The sequence below is a fragment of the Copidosoma floridanum genome, unplaced genomic scaffold, assembly GCF_036245765.1.
Source record: "Copidosoma floridanum isolate Cflo_tuat_1 unplaced genomic scaffold, Cflo_Japanese_pri ptg000021l, whole genome shotgun sequence".
Lineage (NCBI taxonomy): Eukaryota > Metazoa > Arthropoda > Insecta > Hymenoptera > Encyrtidae > Copidosoma > Copidosoma floridanum.
The window spans coordinates 7,593,326-7,620,020 of NW_028321898.1; the positions used below are offsets into that span (position 1 = coordinate 7,593,326).

The 26,695-nt window shown below is 40.3% G+C and overlaps 1 protein-coding gene across 2 annotated transcripts in view; it reads left to right on the forward strand.

Moving 5' to 3' along the window:
• The first annotated feature begins 5,373 nt into the window (after positions 1-5,373).
• Positions 5,374-26,695, forward strand: part of Su(Tpl) (Suppressor of Triplolethal) — a 415,814-nt gene continuing 394,492 nt past the window's right edge. For both annotated transcript variants that reach the window (XM_089594169.1, XM_089594170.1), the window contains exon 1: positions 5,374-5,797. In XM_089594169.1, the coding sequence (XP_089450295.1) occupies positions 5,666-5,797 (132 nt within the window). In that variant the 5' untranslated portion in view covers positions 5,374-5,665. The remainder of the gene's footprint in view (positions 5,798-26,695) is intronic.

The following is a 26,695-nucleotide window of genomic DNA, read 5'->3' on the forward strand; positions in this document are numbered from 1 at the left end:
CACATTACTTTTGTTAGTATTGTTGGGATCAGCTGAGCGTGTCCCGGCGCTCGAGGAAGTTGAAGGCGAGGGAAGGCGCTTAATGATTCTCACTCACGTGTAAGGTATAAATGGCGCTTTATTAGCGTACAAAGAAAACAGGTAAATGATACGGCGAGGTGTCGAGAGCTGTGACGGCAGCGGAGGCTGCGAGCGTGAGCGTGCGCGAATGCGGCTCATGCGAGGGTCGAGCTCGGACTGGTCTCGCGCCACACTAGGTAGCTGCTTGGTGGCTAGAGAAGGCGGCGGCAGCGCCGCTCGGCGTGGACAGCGCGAAGACCTCGCGTGGCTTCAGCTGCTGCTTGCGTCGACCGCCTGTGTGTGCCTTGACGATGGTCGAAGGCGCCACAACCACTCCCTCCCCAGAGAGGTCCGTGGGTAACGGGCCGAATGATACCTTCTTCTTAGGGGGGGCGTCTTTGGGGGCTGTCCCAGGAGTCGCCGCGGGGGGCTTTGGTGCCGGCGAAGAGTCCGCAGGAGGCGCGTTGGGAGGGTTGGTCGGCTGGCTCCCTAAGGAGGAAGAGTCAGTGGCCTCGACGTAGGCCGGCTTTAGGGCGTCCGTGGAGACCGTGCGATGAGAGCCGTTGACGTTAATGACGTAGGTCTTGTCATCGACCCGGCGAATGACCCGGTGAGGGCCCGTGTACGGAGGCTGGAGGGGCTTGCGGATGGCGTCAACCCTCTTGAAAACGTGGGAGCACGTCCGCAAGTCCTTGAAGAAGAACGGGGTGTTCTCAGCTGCGTGTCTCGAAGCCGGCGCAGCCTTGATGGACTGGGCGAGTCGGCGGAGACCTTCTACGAAGGTGGCAGGGCTTGCGACGGGCTGGCTCTCCGTAGCGAAGAAGTCCCCGGGCACTCTGAGCGTAGTGCCGTAGAGCATCTCGGCCGGAGAGGCTTGCAGGTCCTCCTTGTAGGCGGTTCGGAGCCCCAGAAGGACCAACGGTAGTCGGTCAGGCCATGGGGTCCCGGGGTCGCACATGAGGGCGGCCTTGATGGTGCGGTGGGTCCGTTCCACCATGCCGTTGGACTGTGGGTGGTATGGCGTGGTGTGCACCCTTTTGGCGCCGAGGAGCTTTGTGAGCTCCGAGAACAGGGCGGACTCGAACTGGGCGCCCTGGTCCGTTGTTATCGTGAGTGGTGTGCCGTAGAGGCTAACCCACCTGTCGACGAGAGCCTTGGCGATGGTTGATGCCTGTTGGTCGGGCAGGGGGATGGCTTCTGGCCATCGGGTGAACCGGTCGATGATGGTCAGGCAGTAGGTATAACCCTGACACGGAGGCAGCTTGATGATGTCGATGTGGAGATGCTGGAAGCGCTCCTCGGGAACCTTAAAGGAGCCTAGGGCGGACCTGTTGTGCCTGTGGATCTTGGACCGCTGGCAGGGCTCGCATGTGCGCGCCCAACGGCTAACTTCCTTACGCATGCCTGGCCAGACATACTTGGAAGCGACAAGACGGGTCGTGGCCTTTACGCTCGGGTGAGCGAGACCATGGAGAAGCTCGAATGCTGTGCGTCGAAGAGCCCGTGGGAGATAAGGCCGGACGACTCCCATGGACGTGTCGCAGAGGACGGAGCAGTCGTCGATCGAGAGGGTCTGCAGGTTGAGACTCGAGGGAGTAGAGACATGTTCGGCTTCCTGGTCCTCGGCCTGAGCTTCGGCGATGATCTTCGCGCTGAGTTGGGCAGGCATGGAGATGGTGGCGACGCGTGAGAGAGCGTCGGCCACCACGTTATCGTCGCCCTTCACGTGGACTAGACTCGTGTTGAACTGGAGTATGAAATCTAGCTGACGGGCTTGCCTGGGCGAGGCCTTGTCCGAGCGCTGCGCCGCTGCGAAGACCAAGGGCTTATGGTCGGTGAAGATCGTGAAGGACCTGCCTTCGAGGATTCGCTGCAGGTTTTTCAGGGCTGCGTAGATGGCCAGAAGCTCTCGATCGTAGGTGCTGTAGCGTTTCTCGGTGTTGTCGAGCTTTCTAGAAAAGAAAGCAAGGGGAGCCCATGTGCCCTTGGAGTCCTGCTGCTCGAGGACTGCTCCGATTGCCGTGTCGGAAGCGTCCGTGCGAAGGGCCAGCGGAGCGTCGGGTCGCAGGAACGTCGTTGTCGTGGCATCAGCGATGGCTTGCTTACTGCGAGCAAACGCAGCTTCTGCATCCAGCGTCCAGGTCAACTCAACCTTCTTTTTCCTGGGCGGCAGGCCCTGGAGAAGGTCGTTGAGTGGCGCTAAGATGTTGGCTGCCCCAGGGACACAGCGGCGGTAATAGTTGAAGAGTCCCATGTACCGACGCAGCTCGGTGGAGGTCTGCGGGCGCGGAAACTCTTTGATGGCCTCGACCTTGAGCGGCGGAGGTTTGAAGCCATGGCTGGATACCGTCCAGCCGAGATAGGTGACCTCGGTCTGCCCCAAGACACACTTGTCTGGGTTGATGCGGAGCCCAGCGGAGCGCAGGGACTCGAAGAGGCGACGGAGGTGCACCAGGTGTGACTCGTTGTCCTCGGAGGCGACGATGATATCGTCTAGGTAGGCCCTAGCAAAGGGCAGGTCCCGGAGAAGATGGTCCATCGTCCTCTGGAGAGACTGGGCGGCGTTGCGTTGACCAAGAGAAGAACGAGTGAACTCGAAGAGTCCAAAGGGAGTCGTCACTGCGGTCTTCGGGATGTCTTCTTCGGCGATGGGGATCTGGTAAAAGGCTTTTTTTAAGTCAATTACCGAGAATACCGATCCCTGCAGCTCCTGGAGGAGGTCCTCGACGATCGGGAGTGGGTAGCGGTCGGGCGTCGTGCAGTTGTTCAGTCGCCTGTAATCGCCGGTGACGCGCCAGGAACCGTCGGGCTTCGGAACCAGGTGAATCGGGCTTGCCCACTGGCTGGAAGAGGGCCGGATGATGCCCTGGGCCATGAGACGGCTGAACTCGTCCTTGGCGGCGTCGAGACGAGGGCCGATGAGTCTCCGAGGGCGCTCGAAGACCGGGGGGCCGTTCGTGTGAATGCGGTGAAGCACTGGGAGATCGGGCAGGTCTGCTGCCGATCCGTCAACCAGCGTTAGGTCGTTGAACTCCCGCACGAGGTCTTGGTAGCGTTGACAGAGGAGTCCTGTCGGAATCTCGATCTGCTGGACGACGGAGACGCTGTGGCCGGTTGTGAGGGCCGCAAAACCCTTGTTGGAAAGCCCGGTCGTGGCGTCGAGGAGCTGCTTTCCTTTGAGGTCGATCAGCAGGCTGAAGTGCGTGAGGAAGTCCGCTCCCAGAATGGCCGTCTGGACGTCGGCGACGATGAAGGACCAGACGAAGGCTCGGCGCAGGCCTAGGTTGACCTCGGCACGGTGTGTGCCATACGTGGAGATCGCCGAGGCGTTAGCAGCGGTGAGCGTAAGAGAGTCGCGAGCTGGTGGCTTCTTGAATAGGGAAGCTGGGAGCAGAGAAACGACTGATCCGGAGTCGACGAGAAACCTTATTGTGGAAGTTTTGTCGGACACATGAAGGCGATTTTCTGCAGGGGAAGTAGCGCCGACTTCCGCCGCCTGATACGAAGGCGGCACTACTCGTTTCCCTGGTTCGACGGGGTGAAGTTGCAGGGTGGCCTGCAGTTGCGAGCGTTTTTCCCCAGGGTGCGATGGTACCAGCACCACGGGTCGTTGGGGTCTCGGTTTGGCGTGTTTGACCTGCTCCGGGGGCCGCCTTGCGACTGCGTGGTTGAACGGCCACGTTGTTGGCCTTCCGGTTGTCGCTTAGCGATGTTGAGGAGCTGCGCGATGGACTGACGCAGCGACGCCATCTCCTTGGCCAGGGACTCAACGGTCGGCGCAGAAGACTGACCAGCCGTCTGAAGCTTGGTCGCTTGAGGGTGAACCGCGGCGACGTGCGGGTAGTCCTGGATCAGCTCGTCGGCCAGAGACGCCAGCTCCTCCAGCGGGGTTGATTTGACGACCCGGAGGGAGCGTGCCACGGACGGCGGCAGGAGGTCGAACCACCGGATCCTGATGGCATCGTCGGTGACCGCGGTGCCCGCAAGAGCTTTCATGCGACGCAGGAGCTGTGACGGCTTCTGGTCGCCTAGCTCGAGCTGCGTGAGCAGCTTGCGGAGACGCTGATCGGCCGTGTCTGTCATGCGCTTCAGAATTTCGGCCTTAAGGAAATCGTACTTGCCCTCAGTTGGGGGTGCCATGAGGACGTCGGCGATTTCCTGCACCGTGGCGTCATCCAAGGCAGCGACGACGTAGTCGAATTTGCTTGAGTCCGCGCGGATCCTGTGGTTGTTGAAGGCCGCCTCGATCCGGATAAACCACACGGTCGGGTTGGCCTTCCAGAAAGGCGGGAGGCGAAGAGGTGCGACCGACATCACGGGGTTAGTGTCATCACCCGTGGGGCTCGCGCCTCCAGTAGGATTGTCGCCGGGGGGACTTACACCATTGTCGTTGTTGACCATGGCAAGTGCCGACGGCGAGACGAGTGGAAAAAGAAACTGCACTGCACAGCACTGTCACACAACCTCTCACTCTGACTTTGTCCTTGTCTCTTTTTTTTTTTTTTAAAAACGGTCCACGAGAGCGAGAGAGAGAGTGCGGGCACGTCAGCGCGTGGCTCGTAGCGTCGCCCGAGTTGACGATGGCCGTGTTCCACGAACGCAAGCGAGCGCGCGGGCTTTTGCTAAAAAAAAATGGCGGCGGGCCGGACAAAGCACGCGCACTGCAAGGCGTGAGCGAGATGAGTCGCCTTGCTCGCCGAAAAAAGAAAAGATGGCGAAGAAAAAAAACGCGATTGTTTAGCTCACTTCGAAACTTTTTCAGGCGGGGTCACCACTGTTGGGATCAGCTGAGCGTGTCCCGGCGCTCGAGGAAGTTGAAGGCGAGGGAAGGCGCTTAATGATTCTCACTCACGTGTAAGGTATAAATGGCGCTTTATTAGCGTACAAAGAAAACAGGTAAATGATACGGCGAGGTGTCGAGAGCTGTGACGGCAGCGGAGGCTGCGAGCGTGAGCGTGCGCGAATGCGGCTCATGCGAGGGTCGAGCTCGGACTGGTCTCGCGCCACACTAGGTAGCTGCTTGGTGGCTAGAGAAGGCGGCGGCAGCGCCGCTCGGCGTGGACAGCGCGAAGACCTCGCGTGGCTTCAGCTGCTGCTTGCGTCGACCGCCTGTGTGTGCCTTGACGATGGTCGAAGGCGCCACAGTATTATGCTAGTGTTTGGTAGTACTAGTAGTATAACTATATACGATATTTGACTCTCATTCGCCATCTGCTGGAATTTTAATAGAACAGCACAAATATTTTACAAAAATTATACCTACATGGCTCATGTAGTGTAGTGTAGTAGTTATCCATGTATCTTTTAGTGGAAAGTATTTTTTTGTGTTTATTTTTTTCTTTTGATTATGGAGTAATAGTTTCAACTGTCCTAATGTCCTACTACTTTTAAAGTAACCAGCTGTACAAGACGGGTAGTTTTATTAGTTATAAACGTGAATGACTTCCCAAATTTGTAATTTTGCAGTAAAAGCATTTTCTGCTTATAGCTAGAACATATGTTAAAGTTTTTAAAAATTGTGTGTTGCAAAAAGATAAGTCCAATGATAATGTTTAAATGAATCTGTTGAAAGCTAGGAGGAAGGCTTTGACAGAGCTGTAAAGAAATGGCAGCTTTAGTAGCAGGCATTCAATATGGACTTTTATCACATAACAGTCATTACGAAAATAAATCACTTCTTTTCGTCAAACTTACTGACTCTGCACAGCGCTCTATTAATGACTACATACAAAATAGGGTAAGATTGAACAAATATCTTTTTAAGCGTAGATTAAATAGTATCTTGACTGGATCTGTGTCTTCTAGTACCAAATTATTTGGAAAAGATTTAATGTTATAAGTAAATCATAATTAGTAAGTTTAAAGTGTGTACATGATTCTTTATGCAATAAGATTGACGAAGTTTTTTGCAATGTTTAAAACGGTGTACATAATAGTTAGTTAATATTAAACAGTTCAGGAATAACTGTAGAAAATTTTGCTTTTAAAGTACATGAATAACAGTGAATGAGATTAACCATTGAACATAAGTGCTTTACAAAAAAAAAATGAAGATTTCAGTCGTTCAAAATTATAAAATCTAAAGCATGTATTAAGAAATATCATGACCTAATTTAGGTTAAATCTTATCCCTAAATAATTCATTTTTTTTTACAAAAATTAACGGTTGGTAAATCTTGAGTGTCTCGGATCAGCAATTTGTCAAAAATACAAAAATTCCTAATGCCCTTAAACAACGGCAATATATTTTAATCTTTTTAAAATATTGCTTATCTGTTAATGCTTTTACTATGTCGATAAAACAATTATTTGACGAACAACATTCTCATCAATTCTTTTTTTGTTGACAGGTTAATTTTATTGGGATAATGTGACTTTAAAAATTTCCACATTATTATAAGTATTGCAAATAACTCATACAAATTAAATAGTGTTCATGTCCACAAATATTCTGGATCATGACGAAATCTGTATGTTCATACAAAGTAGCTGCTACTGCATACCACAATTAAATTTACACTAAAAGCTACTGGTCGATGATAACAAAATTTTAGTTCATGCTTAGTTAGATGTGTAAAATCTCTTAGAACTGAGTAAAGTTTTAAAAAAATAAAATGTTTTAATGAATTTCATTCTGTTTAGTAATTTTTTTCAAACTTTTCCCCCTAACTAGATATGTTCAGTGTTAAGTCTACGAGCCGCAATAGTACTTACACGTTTGAAATATCACTTTTATACCCGTCAACTAGCAGCCCCCCGTCTCGGCTTCGCCCGAGACTTGCTAAATGGAACACCGTAGTGTGTTGACATGTAATGTGAAACGTTTTCAGTTGAAATTTTACATTTATTCCTGACACTTCTCAGAACAAAAATCTTCTTACTAAAAACATATTTGTTCGCAATCCATACAGTTTATTTGGTCAAATAATGAGCTGTAAAAATAAAAAAAAAATACAATTATGCTGAAAAGTATCGTGCGTTCCTTATGCCATAAAATAATCGTTGAACATAAGAAGCGGTTGATTATCAGTTTCTCCCGTGTAATTTTCGAAAAGGGCTATTTTTTTAAAGATGTTAAGATTTTAAACTCCCAAAAACATATATTACAAAATTTTTTTTTCTGTTATCTCACAACTTTGTTACCAGAGCCACAAAGTCCTGGATCTTAATCTCTACATTCTTTATTGCCACAAAAATACCAATATATTTTCTTCTTATTTAAAAACCTGAATTTAGATCTTTAAAGATTTGAGAGATTACTGTGAGGGTACAATGAAAAGCTGATCTCTCACGTAATGGATTCTTTATTTGTCGATTTTGACGCTGCTGTTCCAATCTCGATAAATTTTCTGCGTCAGTTTCTTGACGCCTAAAATTGTATTCATTAGATACATTTAAAGTTTTCCTTCTAATTCACCCTCTTGCGACTTTTGTGACCCCTAAAGGCTGTTTTCTGTCAATTTTGTTAAGTTCTAATATATTTGTTGGCAAGGTAGTTCGACGTCCGATTGCCCTAAAAAAGACCGGTAAGTTTTTTAAGTAAACTCTTTCTTGACTAAAGTTTACAGCAAATGTGACTGCCTGGATACCTCAGGGTGATCTTCTCAGACCTGCTGTTAAAGACCCAGACTGATCGGGAGAAAAATTACAAAGTCCGAAGCATTAGGGCTAGTTGCAGTGCTCTTTTCCAACGTCTCCTGGCATAACGTCGAAGACGTTGGTGTCTGAAGCACATTTTTTTTGCAGACGTTTCGATGATCTAAGGTGGAGAGATTAGTAGAGATTGGTTCGTAATGCTTAGAGTCGAGGGGGTAATATAGGGTCATCGGTCACCGGGGTTCCCAGCCTTGCGACGAACAACTTTGCTCGTGACGTCTGCCAGTGAATGACTGACTTGGTTTAATAGTGGCCGGCTTTACGTAGTCTTTAAGTCGACGAACAATGTTTCCGGAAAGGGTAGTAAGAATGTATTTGTTGGCACGGTTTAAACTTAGGGGGCCCTTAATATAACCGATGAGATTGAAGGTTAAGTAATGAACATTAATACTTATATTGGCCCTGAAAAAGGCCAGTGATGAAATTTCTAGTTATTCCTTATTATTATGCTTGATGATGGAGAGCCAGCTGTGGGTAGCTTGACTCTTACCCTCGGAGTCTCTGTGTACGTAGACCGTACGAGGGAGATACGCCGCTGATCAAAATATATCTCGTCTTCAGGTTGTTGCCCAAATAACCACCGCTCATTGTTAGTCGGGAAAGTGGGCCTGGAGAATACCTTCTCTGTAGGTATACCTTTGGAACGACCACTAAGAAGTTGGCAGTTGTGGCTGCCCGTACTCATTAGGGCTGTCTTCCCTGGCTTATATTTGTAGTAAAGAATTCTCTGACGGCACCAGGCCAGATTGTGGTACGGCCATATAACTCTGAAGTGTCGGAGCAGGATGTGCTCTGGCTAGACACGTCGCCTGGTACTCCGCCGGAGACGTTGTCGGTTAGAACAAATTTTTCATTAGTGGCACTCATCAATCCTGAAGGTTCCAGGTGATTGTGAAGACCTAGATCACTTCCCCTTCGGAGAAAAGCGTCATCGGTATCCGGGATACCAAGCTGCACGACTCCAGCTACATTCTCAATGCAGCTTGATGAACTGCCAGTCGACGATAGCAAAAAAATCTGCGACGCTCCGGCGTATTATAACCACACTTATTTCATTATGTTGCAGGTAGTTTTAATTTTATGTCGACACCACCTAGCGGATTCTACTGAACTAAAGTGAAAAGCTGGCGTATTTTTGCAAAACTTTGAGCTTATTTATTGCTATTGTTATAAAATTTTTTAAGATAAAAACCATACTAAAACCATCTAGGAAGTGTCAAGAATCGGTATGCAAAATTTCAGCAAAATCGGTTCAGTAGTTTTTGTGGTTAGCGAGTACAACGGTTTTAGCGACTTTGCTTTATATATTAGTAAGATGGTAATAATGACTCTTCATCTAGCTTTCGTGCATCGAAACCTTACAAAACTTTTTTTTCCAGTATTGTTGGGCTAAAACATTAGACTCATGTTTTAGTCCAACAAACGTAGCTTTAATATTACATTCATCAAGGTTAGATAAAAATTTGATATCTTATGCTTTCGACCGCGCTGATTACGAAGAAAAATACTCAAAACCATCGTGGTGCTTGCAGGGCTTCCCTAACGGAAAAAAATTAATGTTAAAAAACCTAACGAACCGTAACTTTCTGTGATGTAATGTAAGGTTTGGTTGGATTTCGAACCGCAGATACAGTTTGTTACGTTTTGTAACATTTACTGATAGTCGACTACTACTCAAAACATTTTCTTACGACTCGTTACGTTTTATTATGATTCATAGTAGGCACTTGAATCTCGTGAAAAAGCAACTGTAATAAACTCTATTAAACCATAAAGAAATGTTGTCATGTGTTATATTTTTTTACAGCTTACAGTTTTTGTCAGTTTCTTACACTTTTTTATATTTTGTTATAATTTATCACTTTTGGACACATTTTCTTACATTTTTAAATAAAACTTACTTTTCATGAAAGAAAGTTAAGTAATTATTATGAAATATTATTAGTGTTATAGTATGTGGTGAATCATAACAAAATGTAACCAAAATGTAAGAAAAAGTGACACAACATGATGAAATGTAAAAAAACGTCCGAAATCCATGAGAATATTACAGTTTCTTACATTTTCTTGCGGGTCATGGCACATTATTACATATGGTTACTTTTTCTAACATTTTTTTACGACTTCGAATTTCCGCTGGGGTTGTAAGAAAAATGTATGAATCAGGACCGAGTGGGCCTGGCGTCTTCTGGATTAAGCTTTATACATTCCTCATTAATTATCACAACATTGAACTCCGGCGGAATTAAAAAAAAACAGTCGTCTCGATGGTTTTTTTTTTTTTTTTTTTTTTTTTTTTTTTTTTTTTTTTTGTAAATGATTGAGCTGTTCTGATCAATATTTTTATTTATCTATCCAATAATCATAATCTTCGGATTATAAACACAGCCTCGAGTTATCTATTAAAGTCGTTTAAAATACGTATTAACAAACAACTGCGCTATTAACGTCTTATTGTATAAAATAAAATCCTTATCATTCTGCATTATCTTGGTAAGTAGTAATTTTTTTTTTATGAAAAAATTAACAAGAAATTTTGAAAAAATGCTTATGCCTTAAAAACTTGCCAATTGATTTTATTTAATTAATGATCGAAATGTTGTTTTATTATTCTTTTTGCAGTCTGAAATGAGGACTAAGTTATATACTTGATTGGGGATTTAAAACAATTATTAAATTTGACAAAAATGTATTCTATTGCGTTTATTGAATGTTTTTACTCATAAAAATTTGAACATGCAGTTATTCGCAGTAGACAGACGCTGATTATTTGCTTTGATAGTTCAGACTAATAATGAAGTTTAGCTGAGTAGCTCTTATTTATAATAGTACGCAAGACAAAAAGCTTCAACTGCTAATCTAAGAATCAATCTCAATCTATAAGATCTGTTTTTCATTACTGTTCAGATTCTTGCATAATTTTCGAAGGTATTAAGTTTTGATATCTACATACGGTAATTAAATCTTTGGTCTAGAATCAACATTTCTCAAAGTTAAGGGAAGTTCAAGTAAGCTTTCTTGTGCCTTCGGATTTTTTCTCTCTTACACTGGATGTTAACAATTTCTTGGGAGTTTTAAAATGTACGAATTATACTCATATCCTCAAAAATTATTTTATTATTACGAAGTTACGAAATAGCTTTGCCAACGAGAAGTATCAACTTACCAAATTATTTAATAGAATTAGTATTAAAAATATATTGATTTCTGCGCATAGAAAAAAAGTGCTTATAACATCATTCATAAATTTAAATAAAACACAGATACAAAAATATCAAATCAGAATGATAAATCACATTAACAAAAGCAAAAAAAATCTGCTGACAGTTGGAATCGATCCTCAGATAGCAAGACAATGCGAGCAGCGGCATCAACTTCAACCATCTTAGCTATCGAAATTTCGGATGAGAGAGATCTTAAAGTCACATATGTTCATTAACAACCTCAAGAGCTTGTCTGACAGTTCATAACGTTTATATTGAGGAAAAATAATAAATTAGTGGTTATAGCTAAACTGCCGTCCTTAAAAAAATAGCTGAATATTTTTTCAAGATAATACTGAATTTGAAAATAAGTATTATTGTACGGGAAAAATTAAAAAGCAATGTTTTGAAATCAAATTCTGTGCATATAATTATGAGCATTTAGTTTCACAAAGTAATTGAACAAGATTGATAGATAACATCGACGGAAGAGCGAGAGATCAAAGTCAGTTAAATATACATATCATATACTCGGTTACAGTCAAAAGAGAAAAATTTGTATCGTCGCTTGGTTCAGCTGTGCGCTCAGCTATATAGCTATTGTCGACATTTGCGCACCTCTTCTCCTCGTAGGCGCACATTCGGTATACTTCTTCCACGTGTCTCCAAGATATGCGCATATATGGACATTTGCTCTCGAATCCATTCCTCTTCTTGTAGGCGCACGCTCTTCGATACGAGTCTTGCACTCTCGAAAAATGTGCGCCCGGTTCGAGGGCTGGCCGCGGTTGGTTGCCTGGATTAGTGTCAGAAATTCGTCTCACATCGTAGCATTGGCGTTAGAAATCTCTCTACTCATCTTTGGTGGTACTCCCGTTCAAAAAGTAAGGACGCTTTAACAATGTAATGTACAGGGATATGACAGAAATTGTATGTATGTATAGTTTTATTGGAAAAAACTCAACTGTGTTTCACATAAACATGTAATTACAAAAGTTTTACTGAATATCTAGAAAAATTAAAGAATCTTACTGCGCTACTTCACCCCGAATTTTTAGATGTAACAACACAAAAATATGCGTGATCAGGCATTTAAAAAAAATATCTATCTCAACGAGCATTAAGCGATCTCACTTTTTAAAATAGTCTGCCACCATGCGAAGTGCTGTCGAACTTTTTATCCCCACCCCGCTAACCCCCAAAGCGAATAGCGACCCCTCCGTGACTGTATTTGGAAGTAATGTTTTGGTCAGCTCTTAGGTTGGTATCTACCCCTACCTCTACTTAAAACTAACCGAGCGTGTGTTTAGGCACTATAAACACCGTTTAGTTAGTCAGCTTATTTTGAAGCAAGTTCTAGACGCGGACGATGTAGTACAGAATATATTCAATTTCATTATTTATTTTAACGTAGTATTGTATTTAAGGTGGTTCTTCACCTAACCCATTTACTTAAACTTACAGGGAAACTTGAAGGGATTGTTATTAAAGTTATAAGGCATCTTCTCTTAAAATTTTAAGTCCCTTTATCAGGCAAGTTTTTGAAAACAAGTCAGTCAAAAAATGCACTTTTAACATGTATTCTTATGTAGGTTACTTTTCCATACTACGATATCATGTAATATCTCGTAAAGTAGACTTAAGATCGTAATAAAAAAAGTTTGTAGTGAAAGAAGAACTTTTCAGCTTTCTAATAATATAACAAAAGTTTGGGCTGATCAGGGAATTAGTATACGATATTTAATCGTAAACGAAATGTCTGCCGTGTAAACTGCGGCAACGTCTGCTTGAGTAGGAGCGTACATGCCATTTTCAGAACCTTGCATCAAAAAAAAATTTTTTTATAACTCTTACTCTGACTTTATTAGCTTGTTTATTTGTACGTAAATGCAATGATATTATAGTCAAGTGCCAGTAAAACATATTTTATGTTGCAAATAATAAGCTAATCGAAAATTAGAAAACCACAGGGTCCCGTGTCGCTTTGATACGGCACCATCGTGAAGAACCACCTTAACAGATAACACGAGTACGACTTCTTTTCTACAGTAGAAGTTAGACTCCAAAATTTGCTCCAAAATTAGCTGATTAACTGAATGGTGTTTATAGTGCCTGAACACACGCTCGGTTGGTTAAGTAGAAGTAGGGGTAGATACCAACTTAAGAGCTGACCAAAACATCATTTCCGAATATACGTCTCGCATTCGCCCGAGACTCACTAAATGGAACACCGTAGTGTGTTGACATATAATGTGAAATGTTTTCAGTTAAAAATTTTACATTTATTTTTGATACTTCTCAGAACAGAGATCTTCTTATTAAAAACACATTTGTTCGGAATCCATACAGTTTATTTGGTGAAGTAAAAAGCTGTTGAAAGTGAAATAAATATAATTATGCTGGAAAGGACCGTGCATTCCTAATGCCATGGAGTAATCGTTAGCCCTAAAAGGCCGTTGATTTGCAGATTCTTCCGTATAATCCATAAACAGGGCTTTTTTAAAGCTGTAAAGATTTCAAACTCACAAAAAAAATGTAATTAAAGAAAATTTTTTTCTCTCATCTCACAACTTTATTACCACAGCAACAAAGTATTGGAGCTTAATTTCTACATTTTTTATCGCCACAAAAATACAAGTACGTATTCCACCTATTTGAAAATCTGGAAGATTTAAGAGATTACTATAAGTGTTCCAGTCAAAAGCTGATCTCTCACTTAACAAATTCTTTATTTATAGATTTTGATGCTGCTTTTATCTCGATAAATGTTCAGCGTCAAATGCCTAAAATGGTATTTATTAAATACATTTAGAGTTTTTCTTCCCATTCGCTCTCTTGCGACTTTTGGCATTGTTAAGACTTTTGTAAGCCGTAAAGGCTATTTTTTTTTTTTACTTCATTAGGTTGTAATATATTTGTTGGTAAGATAGTTCGACGTCTGATGACCCTAAAGAGAACCGATGAGCTCCTTAAGTACACTCTTTCTTGACTAAAGTTTCCAGCAAACGTAATTACCTCTATACCTCAGGGTAATCTTCTCTGGCCTGTTATTGTAGCACCACACTGATCGGGAGAAAAACTACAACTCTTGAAGCTTTGGAGCTTGTTGTAGAGCTCTTTCCCAACGTCTCCTGGTATAATGTTGAAGACGTTAGTGTCTAAAGCACCTTCTTCTTTTGCAGTCTCTGTTGTTTTGGTGATCTAAGGCGGAGAGATTGGTTCGTGATGCTTGCCCGTTAGCGACTGTGCCGTTGGCTTAAGTTTATTTTTCCTTCATAGCTGTTCGGTTGGGTAATATAGGGTCGTTGGTCACCGGGGTTCCCAGCCTTGCGACGAACAACTCCGCTCGTGACGTCTGCCAGTGAATGACTAACTTGGTTTAATAGTGGCCGGCTTTACTAGTCTTTTAGTCGTTTTCATAATCGTTTCCTGAATTGGTAGTAAAAACGTATTTGTTAGCAAGGTAGTTTAAACTTAGGTGTCCCTTAAAAGAACCGACGAGGTTGATGGTTAAGTAAGGAACGTAAATACTTATAATGGTTCGAAAAGGGTCAGTGGTAAAATTTCCAGTTATTCCTTATTATTATTATTGATGATAGAGAGTCAGCTGCGGATAGCTTGACTCTAATCCTTGGAGTCTCTGTGTACGGAGACTGTACTAGAAGGAAGTATGCCGCTGACCAGAAAATATCTCGTTTTGAGGTCGTTTCCCGGATAACCAACCGCTCATTGTTAGTCGGAAAAGTGGGTCTGGAGAATACCTTCTCTGTAGGTATGCTGTTGGGACAACCACTAAGAAGAAGGCTGTTTTGGCCGCCCGTACTCTTTAGGGCTGTGTTCCCTGGCTTGCATTTGAAGTAGAAAATTCTGACGGCACCAGACCGGACGGTTAAACAGTTAAAAAATTCCAAAGTGTTCGAGCAGGTTGTGCTTTGGCTAGACACATCTCCTGGTATTCCCCCGAAGACATTGACGTTCCTAACGCCTATCTATCCGTAATACTCGGTTATTTTGGCGATCCGGGGTAAAACCAGATTAATTTCGTTGGCCCATGAAAGAAGAGTGTCTTCGGTAGCCGAGATGTCCAGCTGTACGACTCACAAGTCTGTTTTTGGTGTACTGCCGATGAACAACTACGATATTAGACAACTCGATGGGGTATCTTATAACCACTCTCCACTATTTTTGATTGTGGGTGGCTTCAATTTTACCTCAAACCCACCTAGTGAATCTTACTGAACTAAAGCCCAAAGCTAGCTTATTTTAGTAAAATTTGAGCTCATTTATCGCTATTGTTATAAACTTTTTCAAGAAAAAAACTATTTGAAACCCATCTCAAAGTCATCAAGAATCAGTATGCAAAATTTCAGCAACATTGGTTCAGTAGTTTTCGCAGTTAGCGATTACAAGGGTTTCAGCGACTTTACTTTATATATTAGTAAGATGAAACATGTACACGGATACACCAATGCATTTATAAGTCAAGACTGAATGGTCCTGGTGCCCTCTGAGCTAAGCTTCCACCATACGTGCCTCATTGCTTACAACTATAAGTAGCAAAGCTGCAGCAACAGCAGAAAGCTACCCCTACTACGCGGCCACACTTTTCTTCTGGAGAGTATCAGAGCGATGCTTCCCATATTTTACCCATTCGGTCACTTTGCGTATGCAAAAAGCGGAAAAATACTTTTACAGGACTTGGTCAAAAACATGAATGGACTTCGATGAGTTTAATTAATTTTTTCTTGATGATTTCTTTACCATACGTAGAACAAATAAATTATTTTGCGGTTTGTCACCTGATATGATAATTGAGGATGGAATTAGGGGGGACTATTGCAATTTTAAATCGGAAACGAGTGAGTAGCACGTCGATTTGAAAGCTAGTTGTCTTTCCAAAGATGATGAACATATTTAAAAAATTTTACTCTGGATCATCTTGTATCGCTGTCTACTGGCGTCACTGCTGAGGAAATCATTTATTGCCACATGGCTTTTGAGAAAGGTAGGCAGGGAAAGGCAGGTGATAAGGAAAATTAGTTTGCTGTTTCAATGAACGCAGAAAACTGATTAATACTTATTGAACCAAGTGAGCAGTATGCTGCTTTGTAATCATTACGGTTGAGGGTTTCTGATTTCAGAGAAACATATGTTACTTTAAGCAGCCGTATCATTAGTGAAGGTGGTCAAGGCTAAGTAACTAAAGGTAATTGGTTTAACGCTCCTGTCGCAATCAAGTCAATAAAAAAAGGTAAAAACGACAAATTCACGCTTAGAAACATACAGCTTTTGTCAATCATTGGTCATCCGAATACTTTTTACCTTCTTGCCGTATATTCTACTGTCAATCGGTATAATTTGGTAATAAAATACTTTATGAGTAGCACGTTGCATGATGCTATATTCGATGATGACATTAAAATGCAATTCAAGTTGGATGTACAAAAAAACGAAAAAAATTTGCACTCAAATGCGTACAGCTTAACGTATTAACATAAATAGATGCAGATACCAATTCTCTATTGGCACATAAAATCACAGAATGTACAAGTAAATAATTTGTTATTAATCAAACTATGTGATTTAGGACTTGAAAATAATAATAGTTTAAATCTCCACTTGGTATCTACAGTAATAAGCCAAAAGTGTACGGTAATGTACATGCCACTGAGGTACTACTAGAAAAAAAGAGGCTTCTGTTGAGTCGGATATCTGGTCTATGGCTTGCACAATTGTTGAATTGTTTACCAAAAAAGATGTATGGAATGTTGAGGGTGTCTTATATTTTGAATTATTTGATCATATTGAATAAACTTTAAGGGCAAGGGCGTTACCTCTTCATATAAATAAATTATCTAGTTTAATATTTGTTTCTGTCAAGTAATGTTTTAGATATGAACAAGATCTAAGACCTTGTATTACAAAATTACTGAGTGTTTTTCCTAAGGAATAATATTTTTGAGAGTAGGAATAATTTTTTCGAGTAATAGATTTTTGAATAACGTTGTTGAAATTGCATCATTAAACTTTTGTGTCAGCAGTGATTTAATGTTGTGATATATTCCGTCTGTATTAAGCAAACGTTAAATTATAATTAATTAGCAATAAATTAATATTAAGAAAGAGTGTAAGAATGATAAGAAGACTCAAATCATGATACTCGAATAAGCAGACAGTCAAAGTTTATGACTGATATCGAACAAAAAAATATCTGATAGTTTTCAAGTTATTTAAAATTACTATGCTGGATAAATAGTTACTTATAAGCAAAAATTTACATAGTTTCTTTTGTAGGTAATTGCATAATATCGTTAAAAACAGACTGATATTGTCATAGAAAATGGCTGCAATTGTAGTCTAATCACATGAAAAAGTACAAGGTTGTTGATGTTCAGAAAACATTCCATAAAAAAAATAACCCGTTTTTATATTTGAACAAAATTGGATCTGTACCTTTATGCAAACATAGAAAACTCTTTTTTTATTATAAAATAATGTGTTTCGTATGATAACATAATGTGCAGTTTCATTTTTTGTTTTATTTATGATGTAACGACCAAGTAATCTATAACACTCAAAAATACATTATATTTTATTTTACCAATACAAAAAATATTTCCATGGAACACATGTTTATTTAAAAATCTACCCCCATAAAAATACCTTTTAACGAAACTAAAAAGTTACGTAAGTTTAATGTGTTGAGTTAATATTTTGCAAGAAATTTCTGAAGCCTTCGTATATTAAGAATAAATAGTATTCTTTTTAATACATCTGTAGCCTTGGAAAGTTCAGGAATTGAAACAAAAAAACGGTTAGATTTTTTTTTTGCGCAACACACATTTTGTATCACACTTGTAGAAAAATACTGTCTAGTACTCGTACTTTAACAAAATCAATCCAAGTAATATTGACTTTTGACTGGTATTGTATATAAACCTTTTATTAAATGGATTAAAATAATGCCCTAACATTTTCATATACTTTCGACATGGCAAGGCATCAAGGACGTTCATCACAGTTGGAGGAAAATGTGGAGGGTGCAGTAAGAGGGGAGCGAGCATGCGGCAGCGCCTGCTACTGTTTTGAATGCATTTGTATATCTATATATAGGCGTCTGACACGGTTTTTTTATTGAATTGCAAAAGTAACTTGTCGATCTCTCTGAAAATTGAGAATAATACCAGTATTATGGTATTGCGCCATGAAAAAAAAAAAATTAGAAAAATTCTACATACCATTTTCTTATAAATTTTATTTTTCTGTGACTTCTCCATAAGGTTACGTGTTGAGTTCAAGTTTTTTCAACATTCATTACTTAAAAAACGGTATTGTAAAACGCTCAAATTTTACAGATGACTTTCTCACATCATTACGAGCATCCTGTTGAAAATTCAGGAAGATCGTACAGAAAACGCTATGTGTGATGAACGTCCTTTATGTATTTAATGTGAGGTTTGCATGATGTCCAAGCCAAAAGTCAATATTATTTAGTCGGTTTTTTTAAAAGTACGAGTACCAGACAGTATTACTCTACAAGTGTGTTACAAAATTTATGTTGCCCCCCCCCCCAAAAAAAAAAAAAACCGTACTTTTGTTTTAATTTCAAAACTTTTCAAGGCTACAGATTTATTTAAGAAAATACTATGCATTGTTAGTGAACAAAGGCTTTAGGAATTTTTGACAAAATTTTAACTCAACACATCAAACTTATCTAACCTTATAGTTTTGTTATGAAGTATTTTTTTGGGGATATCATAACTTTTCAGGAAAATACCATTTTTTAAATATTTATTTTTATTTTATACATTTAGTATGAAAACTTAGTTACATCAAATATCGCTCATATTACGAAGCACTGAATAGAAACAAAGTCTGTACAACATAGTGTCACGTACAGTATGGAACATACTACGTGGGATGGGCCTCAGCTATTAGTATTAGGAAGGAGCACAAGTGGGGGAGGAAAGAGCATAAAAAAGCCCGCAGCAGTGGTCACAGGGCTCTAGAACATCGGGACTAGGAGGATGATAGTCACAATAAGTAACTCGGGACCGCAAAGCGCCTTCCCTCAAGGAATATAGCAATAAAGTGATTGATTGAGTTTAACTGCCACGTTGTTATTAAGCACCCCGAACCTTTAGAATCCCACGTAACAGTTTTGGTGCTAAGTGTTGGGGTAGGTTTTGTCGCGAAATAAAAATTTTTTTTTTTACACGTGATATTTCGGAATTTTTGGGCAACAATCAGGAAACACACATAGTGCAGTGCAACAACAGGCGCAAAAAATTCAAGGCAGTCACCCGCAGCTACTATCGAGTAAGGAAGGACAAGAGTCAACATCCAGTTTCAAAAGAACCCATCGTAAAGAGGATGACTTGGAGTATATTGGCGCTCATCGTTTCGTGCCTTCTGTCAGAGTAAGTAATAATTCTATTTATCATCCCAAATATATATACTTATTGTCCCTCGGGGTTGTTTAGCTAAGGAAACGACCGCGACGTACAAAATAAAATAATACTTAACCCGAATACGGCTAGTTCCGCTCGTTTTAGAATCCAGCAAAATAGAAATACAGAATCGGAAATAAAATAGGAATCCTTTTTTCTCTATTATTTCTTCGTGCGTGGACTGAAATCAACTAATATAATTAAGCTCACACTCTAATATAATAAAAAAAAAGGGAAAGAAATAATGATGTCCGACCATGGGGAAGAGATTGATAACGGTAGGGATGGTTTAAACGAAACTTTTTTCATGACACAGGAAGATTCAGATACAATAACGGTCATGCTTGAACACGACCCTGAATCGTATGCACTCTATGAGAAGATGGATAAGAAAAATCAAGTTCTTATATTAAAGTTATTTAAAAATATAAAACCAAAAATTTCATTTAAGAAAAATCCTAATACAAAATTAGCAGAGCCAACGAATGAAACAGCAGAAATAGATATGTTGGAAATTGCACCAGAAAAATCAGAATTAAAAGAGAATGCGATTAAGGAGAACATAGGGGTAGACAGAAAACGTGATCAATTAGGTGTGGAAGGGCTAGGCAAAACGAGTTGGCAGGAAAAGTATACCAAACGGCGAAAACAAAGAAATACAAACAGTAAACAACCTTTTATACCATTCTGCGATTGGCTACCTCTGTATTCAAATGACAAAAATTATAACTACCATACATCAAACAATAGGACAGATAGGCTGAGGTTTGAATACGAAAAAAATCATAATGACGTGTATACAAATACAGAATACCTTTTCTTCAAAAGTTTCAAAAAAAGGAATAATAAAAAATCCTAACGTTGATGAAGAACCAAAAAAAGAAACTATAGAAGAAGGATAGTATGATAGGAAAGTGGCGTATAATGATTATCACCGTCGGTATGGAAACGATAGGAATTTTGATCGATAACAAGGAAATAATGGTAAAAGGCCTTACAACCAAGGAAATCGCTACCAGGGAAGAAAATATAACTACGATAGTAATGATTATTATAACAATAATAATAACAGTAATAATTATGATGGAAATAGTTACAATGACAGAAAAGTAGGTCATAATTATAATAGACATGACCACAAGAAGGACGATTATCGGGACAGGCGAAATAACTAATACTCCAATCAGGATAATCAGGATAATCAGGATGATTATAGGAGAGATAATCTTGATAGACAAAGTGCGAGGGTAAACAGCTCGAAAACCAGGCATTTAAACTCGCAGGGTGTTTCACGCGATCCCTAATCGTCGGGCATAAAAAAGCAATAAGTGAAGGAATTTATGAGAGGAAGTTAGGAGTGTTAGAGGAGGGTTTGGATAATGACAAGCATAAGGTATCGGAGACTTATGCCACGATGCGTAAAAATTCTAAGGCTGAAGAAAAAGATGACCAGCAGCTATCTCGCACAGTGAAAATGAGTTTATCGAAAATAGGATACACACCACCCACAGTAATTCTAAAAAGCCCTTATATAAACGAAGGTGCGACATTTTATGCCGATACGGGCGCGGAAATTTCAATAATTAAAGAGAATTGTCTCGATATTGGAGTAGCGGTAAATGATAGGGAAAAATTAAAAATGAAAGGCGTAACACATGGAGCTCGCCAAACTTTGGGATCTATAAGATTACCCCTAGAAAACTTAATGTGTACCCTACACGTAGTCCCCCATGACTTTTCCATAGAGGCGGAAGGAATCATAGGATGGGATATTTTTGAGTTGTATAACGGTCAGATAAATGCCGAAGACAACACACTTAAGTTGAATGGAAGGAGAATTCCGCTACGAGAATCAGAAAGTTTTGAAATTGTGCCGAAAACGAGGCAAGTTATATATGCGTATGTAAAAGAATCGCACAGGAAAATTAAAGTGGGCTGGGTCCCACTACAAAAGCTTACAAAGGGTATTTTGTTCGGTAATTTTATCGCAACGAACAATAATGGTAAGGTGTATGCCGAATATCTAAATATATCAAATTAAATAATAAATGTACCAGTCCCAGTGGTGGACCTTTTAGAGTGTGAGACGACGGAGAAAGCTGACTCATTGGACGTCAATGGGGATGACGTAGAAGCATTAGAAAGAGCCTTTGTACGGATGTTTAGAGAAACTAAAAACCCTAAAGAGAATGAAAAACTAGGCAATTAGATAAGAAACGACGCCAGCTGCACATGTTCGAAGAAAAATATCGTGGGAAACGAGGGTTGTGACAAGGACGGCCGTGACAACGAGAATACTTAAATACTTGAGGAAAACATTAAAACAGACATCCTAAGTTGCAGGAAAGCACGAGTCGACAAAATAATAAAGTTAGTCGACATATCGAAGTGCAACAAAGAAGAGAAAAACATGTGCAAGGGCTTGTAAAGGCTGACTCGTACGTTTTTGGACTCGACGGGGAACAACTGAAAGCGACAAATCTTTTAAAACATAAAATAAACACGACTACGGATAGACTGATAGTAACGAAGCGGTATAGATATCCGCTAGCTGTGAGAGAGCAAATAAAAGTTGAAATTAAGAAATTACTCGAACAAGTCATAACAGAGCCTTCAGAGTCACCGTACAGCTCAAACATGTAAATCGTACTAAAAAATGCAGGACCAGATGGCGAAAAGCGTTGGCGGGTAGTAATAGATTTCAGGCAACTCAACGAAATAACAGTGGGCAGTTGTCACCCTCTTTCCTTCCAGAGTAATATACTGGAACATCTGGTGACGGCACGCTATATTACAGTGGTAGACTTGAAGCAGGGATTTTTTCAAGTCGAAATACATAAAGAAGATGCTCATAATACAGCGTTTTCGGGACCGAATAGGCATGACCAGTACAAAAAAGTACCTATGGGTTGCACGGATTCTCCGAACACGTTTTTAAGAGCAATAACGCTTGCAGTAGCAGGGTTGCAGGGCGATGAGGTAAAGGTATATTTAGACGATATAATGGTGTTCGCGTCAAATCTTAAAAAACATCGCAAACGCATTATAAGATTGTTAGAGCGATTGTCGGAGGGCAAATCTTGCAATTCAGCCAAAGAAGTGCCAATTCCAAGAACGTGAAGCAAAAGTGTGAGGCCATGTTGTAGGAAATGGTAAAATAAAAAAAGATCCACAGAAACTCAAGGCTGCAAGAAAATATCCAAGGCCTACAAATGCAAAGAAAATCAAACAATTTCTCGGATTTGTTGGATATTATAATAAATTCATTAAAGGATACGCTAGAATTGCTCAACCGCTGTCGAAGCAGTGCTCTAAAATGTAACTGGCAAACTTGCAGAAAATTTAAATTGGCTAGACAGAGCAAGACGCAAAACCCTAGATAACTCGACAACATTTCATACACCACAACTTGATAAATTAATCCTAAGCTATTTAACCCAATAACCCAACGCGCCTAAAAGCAGTATCACAAGCTTTATTATTTAATAAAATACATTAAACAATAACGCAAGCGCCAATCCCCACACAACCCGGGGATGTTTACTGGCCGCTTTGTGTATTAATATAATAAATAAAATAACACAAGCACCAATCTCAACACAACCTGGGGCGCTTACTGGCATCTTTATTTATTATTTAAATAAACAAAATAACACAAGCGCCAATCACCACACCACCCGGGGCACTTTTTAGTTACTTTCTAAATTAATATAATAGATAAAATAACAAAAGCGCCAATCCTAACATAACCTGAGGCGCTTACTAGCCGCTTTGTTTATTAATTAAATCAATAAAATAACACAAGCGCCCATCACCACAGAACCCAGGGCGCTTTCTGGCAGCTTTGTTTATTAATTTAATAACTAAAATAACACAAGCGCCAATCACCACACAACTGGGGGTGCTTACTGGCCCCTTTGTTTATTAATTAGATGAATAAAATAACAAAAACGTGAATTCCCATAAACCCGGGGCACTTTTTGTTTACTTTGTCAATTAAAGTAATAAATTAAATAACAGAAGCGCCAATCCTCACACAACCTGGGGCGCTTACTGGCCGATTTGTTTATTAATTAAATAAATGAAATAACACAAGCGCCAATGACCACACAACCCGTGGTGCTTACTGGCCCTTTTGTTTATTAATTAAATAAATGAAATAACACAAGCGCCAATCACCACACAACCCAGGGCGCTTACTGGCCGCTTTGTTTATTAATTAAATAAATAAAATAACACAAGCGTCAATCACCATACAACCCGGGGAACTCTTAGGTGACTTTGTCAATTAATATAATGATTAAAATAACAGACGCGCCGATCTCCACACAACCCGGTGTGATTACTGGCCGCTTTGTTTATTAATCAAATAATTAAAATAACACAAGCGCCAATCACCACACAACCGGGGGTGCTTACTGGCCCCTTTGTTTTTTAATGAAATAGATAAAATAACAAGGGCAACAATTCCCACACAACCCGGGGCACTTCTTGGTCACTTTATCAATTAAAATAAAAAATAAAATAACAGAAGCGCCAATTTCCACATAACTCGAAGCGCTTACTGGCCGCTTTGTTTATAAATTAAACAATTAAAATAACACTAGCGCCAATCACCACACAACAAAAGACACTTTTTGGTTACTTTGTCAATTAATATAATAAATAAAACAACAGAAGCGCCAATCCCCGCACAACCCATGGCGCTGACTGGCCGCTTTGTTTATTAATTCAATGAATAAAATAACACAAGCGCTAATAACAACACAATCCGAGGTGCTTTCTCGTTGCTTTATTTGTTTGAATAAAGCATCACATGGTGAAAAAAGTCAAGCGCAACTGGAAAGTCCTCTTTATGGTTTGGTGATGGGCTTTTCTGTTAATACTTTATAAATTTTTTTAAAATCATTAGTTAGCGCCCCAGGGTGTGCAAAAATTGCTGCTTGCTCTACTATATTTCTTTTCATAATAATAAGAGCCACCAGAAAGCACCTCAAGATGTGTGGGAATTGGCCTTTGCGTTATTTTATTCATGTAATTATTAAACAAAGCGGCCACAAAGCGCCCCGAATTGTGTGAGGATAATCGTTTGTAATATTTCATTTATTTAATCAATGAACAAAGTGGCCAGTAAGCGCCCTGGCTTGTGTGAATTGGCACTTGTGTTATTTTATTTATTTAATTAATAAACAAAGCAGCCAGTAAGCGCCCTGGGTTGTGTGGGAATTGTTGACCTTGTTATTTTATCTATTTCATTAAAAAACAAAGGAGCCAGTAAGCACCCCCGGTTGTGTGGGGATTGGAGCTTGTGTTTTTTTATTTATTATATTAATAAACAAAGCGGCCAGTAAGTGCCTGGGTTCTGTGGTGATCAGCGCTTGTGTTATTTTAATTATTCAATTATTAATCAAAGTGTCCAGTAAGTGCCCCGGGTTGTGTGGGGATTGTTGCTTCTGATATTTTATTTATCATATTAATTGACAAAGTAACCTAAAGGGCCCCGGGATCCGTGGGAATTGGCGCTTGTGATATTTTATTTTTTCAATTAATAAACAAAGTGGCCATTAGGTGCCTGGATTCTTTGGTGATTGGCTCTTGAGTTATTTTGATTATTTAATTAATAATCAAAGCGGCCAGTAAGTGCCCCGATTTGTGTAGGGATTTGCGCTTGTGATATTTTAATAATTTAATTATTAATTAAAGCGGCCAGTAAGTGCCCGGGTTCTGTGGTGATTGGCGTTCGCGTCATTTTAATTATTTAATTAATAATCAAATCGGCCATTAAGTGCCCCGGGTTGTGTGGGGATTGTTGCTTCTGATATTTGTATTATTATATTAATTGACAAAGTAACCAAAATGTGCTCCAGGTTATGTGGTGATTGGTGCTTATGTTATTTCATTTAGTTAATAAATAAACAAAGCGGCCAGTAAGAACCCAGGGTTGTGTAAGGATTGGCGCACATTTTATTTGATTTATTATAATAATTGACAACGTAACCAAAAGTGCCCCGGGTTATGAGGGGATCAGCGCGTTTGGTATTTCAGTTATTCAATTAATAAACAAAGCGGCTAGAAAGTGCTCCAGGTTGTGTGGGGTATTAGTGCTTGTGTTGTGTTATTTATTTAATTAATAAACAAAGTGGCCTGTAAACGCCCTAGGTTGTGTGAGAATTAGCAATTCTGTTTTTCTCTTTATTATATTAATTGTTAAAGTAACCAAAAAGTGCCTAAGGTTATATGGGGATCGGCGCTTTCGTTATTCAAGTTATTTAATTAATAAACAAAGCGGCTAGTAAGTGCTTTAAGATGTATATCGATTGGCGCTTGTAATATTTTATCTGTTTAATCAATAAACAAAGTGGCCAGTAAGTGCTCTAGGTTGTGTGGGGAAAAGTGCTTGTGTTGTTCTATTTATTTAATTAATAAACAAAGTTTCCTGTAAACGCTTTGGGTTGTGTCTGGCAATGCTGTTTTTTTTTTTTTTTATATTAATTGTCAAAGTAACCAAAAAGTGCTATGAGTTGTGTAAGGATTGGTGCTTCTGTTATTTTTTTGATTATATTAATTGTTAAAGTAACTAAACAGTGCCCCGGATTGTGTCAGATTTGGCGCTTCTGTTATTTTATTTGTTATATGAATTGACAAATCAACCAAAAAGTGCCCTGGGTTGTGTGCTGATTGGCGCTTGTGTTATTTTATTTATTTAATTAAAACAAACGGGCCAGTAAGCGCTTTGGGTTGTGTCGGCATCGGTGCTTGTGTTTTTTTAATTATCATCATAATAAACAAAGCGGCCAGTAAGTGCTTTGGGTTTTGTCGGCATCGGCGCTTGTGTTTTTTTAATTATAATAATAATAAACATAGTGGCTAGTAAGTGCCCTGGGTTGTGTAAGGATTGGCGCTTCTGTTATTTTTTTTGTTATTCTAATTGACAAAGTAACCAGAAAGTGCCTTGGGTTGTGTGCTAATTGGCGCTTGTGTTATTTTATTTATTTATTTAATAAACTAAGCGGCCAGTTAGCGCGTTGGTATGTGTGGTTATTGGCGCTTGTGTTATTTTATTCATTAAATTAAAACAAAGTGGCCAGTAAGCGCTGTGGGTTATGTCGGCATCGGTGCTTGTGTTTTTTAAATTATGATCATAATAAACTAAGCGGCCAGTAAGCGCTTCGGGTTGTGTCGGCATCGGCGCTTGTGTTTTTCTACTTATAATAATAATAAACAAAGTGGCTAGTAATTGCCCCGAGTTGTGTAAGGATTAGTGCATCTGTTATTTTTTTTGTTATATTAATTGACAAAGTAACCAGTAAGCCCCCCGGGTTGTGT